Raw genomic sequence first — 15,546 nt, 5'->3', positions numbered from 1 at the left:
ACACTTCTTACTGTTTGTTTGCATGTTGGACTAACTGTTCTTTTGCAAATTGTTGCACACATGCAATTCTTTCATATCTCAAACCTCCAATGTTTATGTGTGGTTAGAGGCCAGTGTGCTTCAACACTTAGTCAGCCTCGCTGATATAAACATGGCACTCAGGATCAGGTTTAAGCAGTCAAGAAAGCCTGAGCTGCAGTCTCTGATGTGTCTATCAGTTGGCTGTAGCAGATCAGAATCAGGACTAAGATTTCTGGGTTAAGGTGTACATATTCATTTGTATTCATGCCATTCATTAATTTGCCCATATATTTCAGTGGCATACCCAACGTGCTTTACTCTGATTAACATACTCTTCTGTGTTAGGCAACATGGGGCCTGAAGAATAAGAACTTGCTTATTCATGTTTAATTGATGTTAATCAAAAATGCAGGGTTTCTTTTTCTTTCCTTTCCTGTTGCCTCACACACTGTACTGCAAACCACATTCAACGGGTCAGGATCAACTCCGAGGAGAGCTGGAATCTGTGGCAGTGAGAAATTTCACCTCATCTGCGTATATCGCCTCTGAGAGAATACATTATCGACAAGCTAAATATAACGACGAATGCGGCAGTAAAAAAATTTTAAACAAAAACGGCTGCTTTCTGCTTGAAACAAAGAGCTCTCTCTGATTTGAAAAGGAAAAGGAACAATGGATACATTTGTATTCTGCTCAAAAATTCATTAGGCATTCAATTATGCTATACTCCTGATAATTTAAATTGAAATGTTGTTTCTTTTGCACTACCGTGATTCAAATTTAAACACACACTGATAGCCTTCGAGAATTTGAGCTCAGTTAAAAATGCCACTAGTTCCACTCTCAACTCTCAGCGCTACCACCCCACGATTACATTGTGGAGATGACAATGACTGTATGATAGCAGGGATACGACCACTTCCTGTCTGTCCCCCTGTGTCCCTGCTCGCCTTGCTCTCCGCTGAGTTTGAGCTGTAACAATGAGATAGCATTTCACTCAGATGGTGCTCCCGGGGGATTATGGGCTCAGAGAGTTATCAAAGGCTTAGTCGCTCTGATTTTTAGTGACCCGCCGTGGATGGCTGCCGTCACTCTGTGCCAGCATTGAGACCTCTCTCTCTGCAGATGCATCCTAGCTGCTGCTGCCATGGCAGCTGGCCACCAGGGGCCATGTCACTTGGGGGAATCCAACTGGCAGACGTGACGGACAGGTATTATGAATATTCAGCGAATCCCCATTAGATAAAAAGACTAGCATAGAGGTTCTCAGAAAGCAGTATGGAGAGACACAAAAATAACGTAAAACTCCAAAAATGAACCCAACCGAGAAATATATACTGCCAACGTTTAAATCTATTAAAATTCGTTAAGCTGCACTAATCAATATTTTCATAACAACAATGGATCACTTGACTATGTTTGATATTAAATGTGTTGCTCCTTTATTTATTTATTGTTTATTTGAGAAGGTACATTGATTAACATTCAAACAATGTATACATTTACCCAAGTTAGCAACACGCTTGTTTTCATCAGCAGTCCCTTTGCCTGATGTTGGTAGTCATCCTCAAATAATAATTCTAATACAACACAATATAATATACAGTAGTTATAAATTAGTTTGTGTTAAAAAGCAAGGAGTAGATGTCAGTTATCTGTGATGGTCCACTGCTGCTGCTTGAAACCTGCATCACTGTTTACAGTGTTGGATTTCAATGAGCCATTAGTGTCAAACACACAGAAAATATTCACCAGTGTGTACAATTCCCTCTAGCTCTTTCCGCCATTTTAGCGTCTTTCTGCTATCATTGTTTTGGTTTTACAGCTCCCACCTTTACGGTAGTGGTGTGACCTCACAGCTCTCATGAACCTTGTTTGCAGACTCACGAGAAGGCAGTTTTCAGCAGATTCAGCTCTGCTAAGGCCACTGTACCTACCAGTACCAAAAAAAATTAGCAACTAGCTTGTGAACACAGTGGAGCATCTAGCAGCTTAGAGGCAGATATTTCCCTCAGGAGTAGGTGTCCAAAAACCGATATAAGAGTAGAGTAAACATGAGACTTCATGTTTAATCATGTGGCCAGAAACAAGCTAACTGTTTACTAACATGTTCACCATATCAACTTTACGTAATGATGTGTCATCTATGTTCACAGCTGTTGGCCAAAATATATAATCAAAAATGTTCTGGCCTTTTGGTTTACATTATATTAAATTTGTTATTTCTTATTTCTTTCTTTTTTAAATTAACATCTGACAACAGCTGTGAAGTTTTGTTAATAAGTTGAGAAATTAAATTTTATTAATTAGGTGGCAGATTTATGATTGTTCTCATGTTTATGTTTAGGGCGCCAGGACAGGCATTAAAATCCTCCTCCCGGTAATATCAATTCATTGGATTAAATTCCTGCTTCCCAACCTCTTTCGTTTTTAGAACAAATGTATAAATATCAGGGACCTCAAAAGCATTTTTTATACAAGCTGCATGAGGAGTTTGTGTATCTAGGGAGCCAGCAAAAATATATCTCACAGTATCCGATAAGCTTAATATAAATTAAAACAGCCAATTAACTGAGCAGTTTGGCAGTTCTTATCCCAGTTATGACAAACCCCAGGCTTCTGGCCTAAAGGAACCCCTCCACCATTAAGAAAAGGCAGAGTGTAGCTGGCTTCTGCTTAAGATGAGTCTGGATAGCTGGAGTTTGTGTATTAAAAATAACCTGTAGTGTGTGTGTCCTGAACGAATGGAGGCCAGGGCCCATAATCAGCAGCTTGGCGTCCTCCGGCCTCTCAGGCTCCTGACCTAACAGGAAGCAGCCAGCGAGAGCACTGACTCTGGCCAGCCAATTAGAGCGCATGGAGCACGGAGAACACACAGGCTAACGAGCTCCCTCTCTGTGACCCTGCTCACCTCTGCAGGACCCCGCGATGGGAAATATGAGGAGCCGGGAGCCACTTTAACTCCACGCCTTCCAAACACCCCCCTAACCTCTCTATTTAGCCCCATTCGTCTCCCCACCCCAACCTCTAGTCTCGAATCCTGCTGTGTGACCACAAGGTCTACAAACAAATGCTACCTCTCTCCAGAGGCCCACCACATGCCTCTTTACTGCTCCACTGATGCTAAAAAGCACCACACAGAAACACACACATTCCTTGCATGGGGCTGGAGCTGTGTCACTTGCATTTCCCTGTAGTTTACTCTGGCCTGGTTCTAGGTGGAGAGGCAATGGAGCCTCTTTCCAAGTACTCTGAATAGTAAATGGGCTCCAAATTAATTGGCAGGATTTATGAGTCAGAGAGATAATTCTCAGGCACTGTAATGAAGTGGGACTGCCGTGAACACTAATTTTCTTTGGCTTTGGCCATAATTGCTGGTTATTTAAACAAAACACCATCAATAAAGAGTGATGAATCAAAAGTTAACAGCACACCTGGTAGGTAAATCTCAACAGGTAGTGAGAAACTAAGGGGGACAGACAGATGATGTTGGTGTATTTCTGGCACACCACTCAGCCACAGCCAAAGCTAAGGAAATAAAAAAAAGAGGGGGAGCCAGTAATAATTATCCACGTCCAAACTCCCACCCCCTTTCCTCTCCAGGCAGAATTGGTCCTGCCATTTGGACCCTCCAAACACGGACCATATGTGGGTTCAGCTTTGGCAATCAGAGTGCATTGTGGAGCAGGAGGCTGAGTTCATCAGGAAAAAATTAGCCCGCCGCTCTGCAGGCCTCGCTCCCATTGGCCAGTCACGCGGCCCGCTCCGTTTGAGGGCACCCCAGACATTCCTGTGGATAATCTTTTCCATTCCTCTGCTCAGCTCGGTGAGGACAGACCAAATCACAGCACAAGGCCTGCATTGTGAGGGCCTTTTCAAAAAGCCCTGTTCTCAATGCTGTCTCTCTTTTATGTGTTCCCTCTCTCCCACCTCATACACCACAATTCCAAAAAAAGAAAATAAAAATGTTTTTCCCATCATGACTCCTTTTTCTCAAAAAAAAAAACCAACACATTTTTTTAAATGGTCCTGTGGAAATGCGAGGTCCCGAACACTACGTTTCTCACAGTCCCGTTCTCACAGTGCCTTTCCAGTAAGAGTTTGTTTTTGAAAAGCCCAAACAATGTGAAACCACTGAAACCGGAGCCTGGCCACATCAGTGTGCGGCCTGGAGTTCAGCAGATCGCTGCTGAATACGGCTCCCCGGGTGAGGCTCGCAAACCTTCCCAGAAAGCTCCTGCTTGGTCACTGCTATATGCCTCGCACCTCCCACAGCAGCTTGTCATTGTGGCCGTAGTCGGGCGGCTGGAACGTCGAGATTGGAGGACAATCACACAATCTGGTGGATTTATAGTAACACGTTCCATAATTAGAGCCATGATTATTATAGGGTCTATAAACTTTAGACTCCAGAGCGGCTATCCAACCTCTGCTGCGATGACTTAACACTTACTTCACTTTTTCTAGAAGTACACTCTGCTCTTGGCTGCTCAGGGAGCATTTAACACACCACTGAAGTGGTTTAACATCTCCTGTAGTGAAAAAGCAACAACACAAAAAATAGTACAATCCACCTTTTTCCCTCCTCCTCTCCACTCCATTTGCCCCTGAATCTGACGCAGACAAAATAATCTAATGTGACTCGTATCCTAGTGTGCTACAGGTCTTAAAATAGCCACAACACAAAGAAGGAAAACCTTTGACATATTTCAGCAAGGCTACACTTCTAATCCAGATGCTCCTAATTGTTCAGGAAACACGTCCACCCATACTGCAGGCTGTGACAGTAAAAAATGTTGCAATCAATCAAGATAGCGCTGTAAAATACACAAAGATGGGGGTGAGGTTGGTGGAAAAACTGTGCACCTCACCGATCATGCTGAAACTTGTCCATGAAAAAGTATTTGCCTGTGAAAGAGAGGGTAGTGGGTTCTCATCTTGCCTCCACCGAGACAATAAAAGAATCCTTGATCTTAAAAATAAGATAACTGGATTTACGTTGTCCATTTGCTTTTAAGAGGACAAAAAACACAGTGAGACAGAACCGTTTCTTCATGAGATTAACATTAGACAAACACAGTGTCAAGATGTCTCTTCTGATTTCAGTGTCCTGTTGTGGACTTTCACTTTTCAGCTACAAAACGGTCCATGTAACAACCAGGCAACATTAACCACAACTGCTTACACTGTCGGGGAATAAAATATGATGTAACATTACACTATCCATTCACATTTCCATTCCTATTTTAAAGAATGACTTCTTTTGAAGTTATTAAAGAGGACCATGTAGCTGGCTCTAGAGGGCAAAGCTTTCACTATAATAACAAAAATCATAAAGAAATTAAGAAATATCTGTATACATGGTTTTGGTAAGTATAATCATATTGGTAAATCTGATAGTATAATTTTTAAATGCCTTACTGGCAGATCTAATGGAATGCTTTCAATTATGGAAGACCTCCAGGCAGATTTGACGCAGACTAATAAGAAAGAAGAAGAACGTAAGTATTTTAATACCTTTTCTTGAATTTTAACATTAAAGTATTTTCCCTAACTTGTCCTGGTTTGGACTGACTGATTTAATAATATTTACTTGTACCTTAAAGTAAAGGTTTTTTTTAATATGTCCTTACTCGTTCCTGGGTTGGCTTGCAGTTTATACTGTTGTTCCCCCGTTTTCCAAAAGCACCCGACACATTTTTGATCTACAGTTGAATATACAGAGCAACTACTCATCTTTGTTTCTATTTACTCGTACCTATTTAAATCTAATGAACCACTACAATTAAATCAAGCAAACCGGAGTCTGATTATTTTGTAGAGCAGCGCAAAATGGAACAAAGACCCAAAACATTGAGCTGATTCAAAACAAGACAAAAGAGAAAAAGCACTTGGTTTCTATTAGGGAATGTCTGTATTCAAAACAAAACAAAATAGGCATGGGAAGATATTCTATATGTAAAGCTTTGCTTCAAGACATCTTTTCAGAACTCTGAACATTACATAAGCCAGGACGTACTTCCACTTCTTCCATGTACCATGAGCGTGTAATTCAAGGATAGAAATTCAAAAGTATCTAACTTTAAAGTCAAACAGTTGCTCTTGTGGAGCTGTTTATATGTTTATATGATTTTGTCTAGCCAAACGAGTCATGCTTTCCTCACATGACAGCATTGACACTGCGGAAGGAGCGAGCCCTGAGGATGGAGTGATGAATGTATCAGCATTAACCCTATCTTCTGCACTTCTATGTCCCCTATTCATTGGCAACATACCAGTCAGTTTAGGGAGGCGGCATGGGGCCGAGCTAAGAGCGCCTCTGTTAACTTGTCCATCACTGGGGCGCCACATGAAAAGACACCATTAAGCATAAAAACCAGACTGAACGCTGCCTCCAAAAAGGCCCCACAGCCATACCTCTGACCGGAGGCGGTGTTGTGTGTATGTGTGTTTGAGCGGCAGAAACAAGCAATCCTTCCCTACATATGACAAAACCAGTTAAAACTAATTATCATCGAAACTCCAATAAGATCTTAATAAAAGCCTTTCTATGTGGTCAGAAAGGGTTTTTCAATAAAGATAATATTGTTAATTTTGTTAAAGACAGAACGCACAAAAATAGTACAGCTTTAGTTGTATTAGGTTCAATTTAGATCATTATTAGAACTACATACTGGTCTCTGAAAAAATATTATTTTGATCTGCCTTTGATGTCTTGAAAGCAGATTCAATTAAATGAGATGAGATGCTATTTTGGATGATTAGACAGTTTCAATGTGCATCAGGTCATGAGGCACGCTATAAAAATAACAGGCTCCTCATGACTCATTTTTCTTTTCTAACCTGCAACTGATGAGCCGCAACTTTGATAAGAATAGTCCATAACAACAGTTGGATTTCTCATCTGGCAGTTCACTGAAGTGCATTTCCCTACATTTTACCAAAGAACAGACAAGTACCCATGTCACAACAGAACTGTTTGTTTGCAGTCAGTGTTACCTGAAGATAGGCGACGCTGGTGGAGGGGACACATGCCACTGAAACAGGAACAAGCCTCTCCTGAGCGACCTCGCTGCATGGGCGGAGCCAACGAGCACTGGGGCTTCAGGAACCCTGCAATGAAAGAGACGCAGAAAAATAAGAAACAGAAAGAAAGCATAAAGAAGAAATAGAATAAAAAGAAATAATTTTTAGTAGATAAACTGGACTCTTCTGAGTACACAACAATGGTATAACAAAAGCTGACTCCCGCTGAAAAAGACAAATACCAAAATTGAGATTTTTCTTTTATGGGCTCTTTGTTTCAGGCTCATGAGGTGAAGACTGAATGAGTCAAAAAAATTTATTCCCACCAGCACCGTGCCACTAACGGACCCAGCCAACCTCTCACATTTACAGCTCTGTGGCTGGCTGGCCCTCACTCTAACCTCCTCACCAGTGGCACCACACCAGACGGAGCCTGCAGAATACTGGGTGAGGCTGGCCTGGAGGAAGGAAAAAAAAGCTTTTGGGGCCGGGGTTAGCAGCTCGGTGCGGGCAAAATGCCAGATTAGGCCGAGGTGCCTCGAGGGTCTGGACGAGGCCGTCTTACTGTCTGTCTCTGGGTCAAGGAGGTCATTTTCAATAGGGAAGTCATTATCCGGCACAATGAAGCAACTGAGTATGCTGCCCCTCCTCCGGACCAGCATTCACCCATCACCGACATTATCCAGAAAAGAGGAAGAGCAACAAATAAACCTACAGTAGAGTAGATTGCCAAAAATATTTTTGTTGAATTACTGTTCTCTAATATTCAAACCTGGAGGAGAGTAGATACAAGAGAGCCAGATCCATAAATCAAACAATAATTTACAGATACCTGCCAAACTCTGACCTTGTAGCACAAACCCAAACACTAATGACCTTTTGAAATTACCTAAAAATCCCTTAAATACAGTAGTCTCTAAGTGGCATATGAGTGGCATTTCATTTCATGATTGACAGTGCAGCCTCTAATCAAAGTGGAAACTTCTGTGTGAACTTCTCTCTGTCGAAGGAGGCTTCGCTCTGTCTTTATCGACTGGGTAGCTCATGAAGATCTCATTGGCATCGGCAGACCTCAGCAAATCCAGACTTTATTCATTCCTCATGAGGACCTTTAGATTTCCAGCGAGCATCAAGAGCCCCCCACACCCCCGTCACTGTGTTCTGCGCCCAATAAAGCGCCTTTATTGCCACCATGAAAAACATGTCACTCCGGATGAGCTCAGAGAATGACATTTAAAACAGGCAAAGGGATATTGAATTAGTTCCCCATGATAAGCTGTCTGGGATGCTTGATGCTTTGTGCTTATAAGGGTATGCAAGTGTGAGCGTGTGCCATGTGCATGCGCTTGTGCAGTTATGTGGATATGTGAGGAAGGGGGGTCTTGCATCCGATGCATTCTTCAAAGCTTTGATTGGTATTACGGATGAAGCAAGTCTGGACCAGCAAGGGCAAACACAGACAGACTGAGATCATCCTGCATACTGTGAATTAAATAAAACAGACGAGGAGGGCATTTTGACTGTCTCATTAAACTAGAAGTAAACATGTTTCTCCTCATGCACTTGATCTCATTGTTTGCTCAGCACAATAACGCTATTGTTGTAGTGAGATGTTGGAAAATGTCTGAAAACAAGAGCAGTGACTCCAGAACACAGTTTCATGGGTATCGTTAAGAGTAAAGGCATGTTGGAAGGGCTTGAGTAGAGTGTGAAGACAATTTATGCTGGTGAATCTAACTAATAACAGCTTGTGTGTGTGTGTGTGTGTGTGTGTGTGTGTGATTAATTTCTCAATAATTTCAGTGTGATTTTGCAACATTTGGAGATATCTGTCTTTAACCAACACAAATACAAGAGCTTGCGATGAGGATGTTGATGCTTAAGTTAAATATTGCATCATGCATACAAATGATATTTGTTACCATCAAAGCACTGAGAATTTACAAGAAGAAAAACTCAATAGCAAAACAGTTGTATACTTTCACTGTGAACTGCTTTCTACCAAAGTACTTCCCCTACTTGAGTGTCTCAATGCAGAAGGAAATGTACAGTACAGTTCTCATGGATGGAGGAGAAAAAAATAATCTTGGAAGAAGCTTATAAAATTTTAATTCTAAAATGTCTTGCTCCATCAAATACAATCAGCCACATTCTCCCCATCTTTGCCAAATGACTAAATTCTCCAGGAAAACAGCACATTCCTGGTTGTGCAAAGGGGTTGAAGGGCAAACAATGACACATGGTGTAGAGCTCTGAGCAATGTCACTGAACATTAAGGTATCAACATATGAGCCCTGACTCCTAGTCAAGTTGGTCTTTTCCAAAATCAGGAGTAAACTAAGCAGACAGCAGGCCCTCCCCACCCCTAAAAAACAGCGCAACACTGCAAGCCATCCCCTAGAATAATGTTCCCACGGGACAGAGTAATGCTAAAGAATGGTGTTCAAGCACTTGGAATTTTACACACAGAGCTAGAAAATGGAAGAATTGACTCTGACCCTGAACAAGATCCCTGAAAAAGAATACTTATCCTTTGCTCCTTTCAATATAAATACACAGATCTATACATTACGTAAAACTTTGGTTATCAAAGTTTTGACCAAAGAGAAATCAAATAAATACAGAATGGATCAAACATTCAGTTATATGGCAGTTGTAAAAACATTTGAAAAACTATGGATTTGTGAAGCACGTACATGTCTCATTCCTGTTGGCATCATGAATCATTTTCAGTGAAGGGCTTTACTCTTCAGGCCTCGAAGGAAATGATGAAAGTGCGGCAGTAGCTCGGACGTGTATGTGCAGGTTCAGGATCTGCTGTCATGAGTGCTAAGTTTGGTGCATGTCTTGTCATTAAATCACGCTGCATCAATGTGTCCTGGCCCATATATTTTAGAAGGACCTTCATTACAGAAATGTTTGATCTTGCTCTCTTCACGTCTAAGCAGCAAGGAGCTCATTGGCTTTAATAAATGTATGATCCAATCTTCGGGGGACAAGTTCAAACATTCCCCCCGCCAGCAGCCAATCAGCATTATCCTTACCAGCGATCATGGGGGATCAGAGCAATGTAAACACGCTGGGGGTTTCCTCATTAAAGATGGTCTGCTAATGAAATTGCATCAAGCATTTGCAACCTTGTGCTAATGAAGGCAAGCCTTTGAGATGTTCCGCTAATGAAAGAGAGGTTTTTATTGATATAAGGCTAATAAAAGAAAGGCTTGATGACAAGGTTCTAATGAAACAAAGGTATGTACATTTGCCATTATATCAAAACTCACTGATAAGAGCAGCAGCTGAAGTATTTTTAATTAACGGATGATTCTCATTTATCACAGATACATCAGTGGAAGTGCTTCCAGACTTTACACAACCCCGGAAACTCAAGTCTTTTGAATGGAATACATTCAAGCATTTATGAGAGTTTAAGGAATTGCAGCCGAGCCCTCTTTAAAGCGTAACGATTGTTCGTGTCCTGTGTTGCCAGGGTGATCAAGCCCAAGGTCAAAGTTCATTGGGCCCTTAATGCATCTCCCAGGTGCAATAAAAAAAAAAAAGCCTTTCCCACGTGGGACTCCAGGGGATAAGGTCCGGGTACAGCGTGCAGAAGGACAGAGCAGAAGAGGAGCCATCAATCCTGAATACCATTCACCTTCAGCGGTATTCTACAGCATGCTTCAAAGTTCCACATGAGGAAAAGAAAACCTGTGTAAGACAGACCAAGTTCTACAACGCCTCCCCTCTACAACGGCCCTGAAGACTCAAGTGTGTTCATGAAATGTTTGCCCACATGTCCTCGAGATGTCTATTTTATTTTCTCTGTCCTCAACATGCTATTATGTGTGGGACAGAAGTCTTAACTTTGAATGAACGATGAATTATGAAACTGAGTATTAATAAAATGACTATAAGAATACACTACATTAAATCATTTTGAAGATCTCACCTTGAGTTCAGGGAACTTGTGATGGGCATTTTTCTCTATTTTCTACTATTATTTGACTAAATGATTAATTGCAAAATTCAGAAATGAGTCAGTATTGAAAATAATCGTTAGTTAATCATCACAATGTCAATGCCTTCTGCAAGTGTGTCTAACACATTCAACAACAGTTTGTGTGCCGTGCTGTTTTCCTATAAATGAAAGGCATCAAGTATGACAGTTAATGATCCTCTAATGTTTGATTATCCCTAAAGAGAGCTTATCCCATGCACTGTCTACACCAACAATTACCACTCTAACGAGGGCCTGAAACAACTCTACCTTTTTTCATCATTTCAGTGAGCTCTCTGTGAGGAGCTACAAAACACTTCAGGACCCATCAGCTGATAATCAAACATTTCTCTTCAGAGCGCCACATTCCTCTCTGATCCCGATCATCAGCACAGAAAGGATCCAACCTGCTCCTGAGCATATCTGCTCCATCAGCAAACTGTCTTGCCACCCCCCCCCCCTTTAGATGATATCCATTTGAAGGGGAAAAGCTACATTTAAACATGCTTTTAAGCTCTTATTTATCTCATCCAGAACAGAGCAGATCTATCACGACAACAAAGCAAATCTAAAGATTTCTGGAGGCAATACCAGTAGATGCTGATTATACTTATTATATTTGATAGAAACATAGCTTTGACATATTTTACACACATGTAAATCCTTGTTGTTGTTTCTACATGTTTATCTGGATTAATTATTTCAGTTTAAGAAACACAACCTTGGGTTGAAATTCCACCCTAAGTTAGACCCCATCAGTGAGACTCTGAGATTCCCTGAGCAACCAAACCAGACATAGAACAGGTCAATGGGAGCAGGTGAACTGAATTACTTGCTTTGTTTTTTTACACTGGAGAAAACGAAGATTCAAGAAGAAGCATGCCAGCATTCCAGCAGCAAGAGAGGCGTGAAGTGTAACAAAACAGTGTCGGTGTCTAGTGTGACCCGTCCTGCCGGCACCGCCATTTTACACAGATGTCGATTCGGCACTGTTACTACCTCCGCTGCCGGTTTAAAGGCAGAATGACAATGACCCCTCCCCGTCCCCACCCTATTCCGTGTTTGTTCATTTTACAAAGAACAGTGAGGTGAAATAATGGCACATCATTTTCACCTTGAACAGGATATTAAAGTGGCTTGTTTGTAGAGAAACTAAATGCTAGCCCGCTTTTCAGTACAGCTACAGATTCTTTAGAGCCATAATTTGCTGAGCCTTGGATGAATTAGGGCAACACCAGTCACCTGAGGGCTTCTTTTAGCCCTAAGGAACGGGTTGACATAATCTCCAACAGATACCCATGAAGACCTTGGCTGGTAGACATAACTCTCAGGTTCAGCCACAACAAACCAAATCACTTGCAGCAAAACTTCCTTTAACAAAATGACTAGGAGGTTGATGGTATGAGTAGTTTTCACTTAACTGGAAAACAAAAGCGACTAAAATCTGCAACCTGCATTTGTTTCTTGAGTTGTGAGTCACAAAAATCAACCGCCATTGAGTGGACTGGCAATAAAAAGTTAACTGGACAGCTTTATTGAATGACTTATTAAGCCACTGTGTTTTGCAAGACCTAAACTGAGGTGCTTTTAAAATGAACAAGAGCACCTTTCTATAACGGCTCCTTCAAAAAAATAAATAAATTAAGTCTGCACTTTCACACAGTCTCAGGATAATGAAAGTGGCAGTTGCCCTGGTGTGTCATTTGACGCTGCAAGGCATCTGTAGAAAAGGTAGAACTGACAAAGATGACCTTTGTAAAACCGTAATGTTAGGACTGATTATTAAGCAGCACATGTCTACGTACAAACTATGGGCTTTTACTTTGGGCAACTTTTTTCCCCCACTTAATAACTTAACAAGCTTAAAATTAAAATTAAATTGTGATTCCACTTATTTGAATATAATATATATTAATTAAAATAAAATGGTATGATAACAGGTGTCATAGATAGAAGCAGAAAAAAAACTGCATTGTAATATTGTTCCACACACCATCACCTCAACACTACTTTGTCTGTCAGTAGTGCTCTTGCTCTTGTTGACATGGGGGTTGTGACTATTCTCACAGAGTCAGACATAATTCTGTCACTTTGTGAACAAACGTCTGGAGCCAACTATTTGAAATTGTGGTTGTGGTTGCGGCAAAATCAGCCACTGACAAATCTCCGCCCAGAGGCTTCCTTCCAATTCTGTTGCAATGTTTGGTGTGAATAGCCAACCCCACAAGTCACGGGATTGGTTGATCTTAACTTTGTCTCCACACACACTTTTATGCCAAAACCAAACTTGAGTGCTTACAGACATACAGCACACCTGCATTCATAACGGTAGGGTAATGAAAAAAGTATTGATGAGGATGATTCAATACTGAATGACAGATGGATGCATTTTGACTGTGACTCAATTTCTCAAAGTCTCTTAGGTTCACCTTCCCCACGGAGATGTACTGCCTTCTCTCAAAGCATTGTATAAAACATTATGCAGTGCCGGGGTTAAGCTTAGATGACACCAAAGCAGCGGTTCTTGGTAATTTATAACAGTCGTTTATCTCACTTGCTGTGACGTGATGAAGCCAAAGGCAGTCCACTGGTGTGCAGCTACAGACAGACAGACAGACGAGGGATGGGGGGGGAGGTAAAATAGTGTGGTAATTGAGGTTAGAGTGGAAGTAAAGAAGGGGCCGGTTCAAAGACTGCTTGTGCACGTCAGAACTTTTCTCCGGGGCAAACAGGGGCCTCACTGCAGCTCAACAGCCAGAGCAGCTCCTTAGGCAAACGGCTCTAATCAAATTTGTGTGATTGGAGTCAGAAAAAGCTGCGGGGGTAAAAGAGGCTCCTTTCACCCGGGAACGGACACAAGGAAGCATTTAAAAAAATCTATTATCCTTCTGCTGATCTTTACAGTAGCTGCTCACATGATGGAGTAGCTGCCCACGGCAGCAGCCCTTGGCACAGCGCACACTGGCCCTTTCTCAGCTGTGAAATATCACCACCAGAAAGGCAGCAATAAAACTTTGTTTTGCTTCCTCTAATGGACGGCGAGTGGAAATTCATCAAATAATTTGTAGGATTCACCCTGGATTGCACTGCTTCAATATAGCGTCAAAACTGCTATTTTTAGCCTTGATTAATGATTGCAATTGGATACGGTTCTGGCCTTAGTTCACGGCCCCCATATTCCTTGATCGCAGCTGACATTTTGGAGTGATCAGAGAATTACCTCTAGCAAGTGATGTTAAAATAAAGCTTGGCTTCACAGTATGGAGATTAATACTCTGTGCGCCGGGAGGGGGGGGGGGGGTTCTCATGCACCACTAACAGTGCAGAAGTGCTCCGAGGCAGAAAGTGAGGTGTGGTGCAGTGTAGCGACCTGTGCCCCACTCGCTGCCCGCCTGAGTCCTGGTGGAAGGTCCCAGAGCACGCTTCCTGTTAGCCCGCTAAATTGACGCCACAAGCCCACGCTCTCATCTCTACAGGAGCACAGGCTCTCCCATTAACCTCCTCCTGCCGCCTCAGCCTAGTACATCTTGAATCCACATACTGAGGATGTAAACATGTATAAACACCCAAGGACAAAACAGAAGGAAGGACTTGCTACCACCCACGTCACCTGTTATTCTCAGAAAAACAATTTGTTCTATAACTCTGACCCAGATTCACCAATCAAGGTCGACGCATGCTAAAGTCAAGACTTGCATGAACATTTGCTCATTCTGCCTTTGTTGGTTTAAGGCCACTGCCTCATTCAAGCCAGCATGGCACATTTACAAACACCTAAATTCGGGCCCACTCGGCTACACTGAAAAGTCTAGTCTATCCAAATCTTGTGTTACTTTTTATTTAAGCTATGTTTCCTCTTATGGAAGAAATGCAAGACTTTTACCTTTACTTTTGTATATAATATTCAAAATATCTGTAACCAAAATAAAAAGTCATTCCTGTATGTTTTTAGACACTGATTAATGATGAAGATGGTAATAAAGCTGCGTTTTAAAAGCATGATTAAAAGACAGCCACACATATCATGGGAAACAGTGTGTTTGAGCTCGCTATGTGAAACATATTTATACAAAGTCGTACATAATTCAAAACCTGAAACAAAAACATCTGGAGCCACAGCTGCTCTGCACTCAAAACCAGAATGACAATAAAAACACTGAAATTTATAATAGAGAAGAATAAGAATTACGCAAGACAGACCACTTGCAGGAGTTTTATAAACAAGGATTAAGTGCACTGTTTGGCTAAAATACCTCTTTAAGTTGGAGGCATTAAATATGAATAGGGTATTTTTAAACCAGCAATGTTGATTCCTGCCTGTTGCCTGTAAAACTCCATTAGGGAGTAGAGACCAGAAGGAAAAAATATTAAAATAATCCTTTCCAGGATTTCAAATCTGCAGTAAATTGGTTGTAAAGTGCACACCTTTTCAGATTCAGTATCAGCACGTGACACTGAGCCAGGCTGGACTGGGAAAGACTTGGACAGGAAAATGGTGCTTACAG

At 41.6% G+C, this 15,546-nt stretch overlaps 1 protein-coding gene across 6 annotated transcripts in view; it reads right to left on the bottom strand.

The window, feature by feature from the left end:
- Nucleotides 1-15,546, bottom strand: part of rxraa (retinoid X receptor, alpha a) — a 109,157-nt gene that overhangs the window by 73,786 nt on the left and 19,825 nt on the right. For 5 of the 6 annotated variants that reach the window (XM_046067290.1, XM_046067288.1, XM_046067292.1 and 2 more), the window contains one exon: nucleotides 7,021-7,134. In XM_046067290.1, coding sequence (XP_045923246.1) covers nucleotides 7,021-7,134 — 114 coding nt within the window. Of the gene's footprint in view, nucleotides 1-5,654; nucleotides 5,885-7,020; nucleotides 7,135-15,546 lie in introns of those variants that run through there. The other variant, XM_046067293.1, reaches the window with a different exon arrangement.

This window comes from Micropterus dolomieu, linkage group LG13 (genome assembly GCF_021292245.1).
Source record: "Micropterus dolomieu isolate WLL.071019.BEF.003 ecotype Adirondacks linkage group LG13, ASM2129224v1, whole genome shotgun sequence".
NCBI classification, from domain to species: domain Eukaryota; kingdom Metazoa; phylum Chordata; class Actinopteri; order Centrarchiformes; family Centrarchidae; genus Micropterus; species Micropterus dolomieu.
Note: the sequence above shows the minus strand (reverse complement) of the source record. Positions and strands in the feature narration are given on the sequence as shown.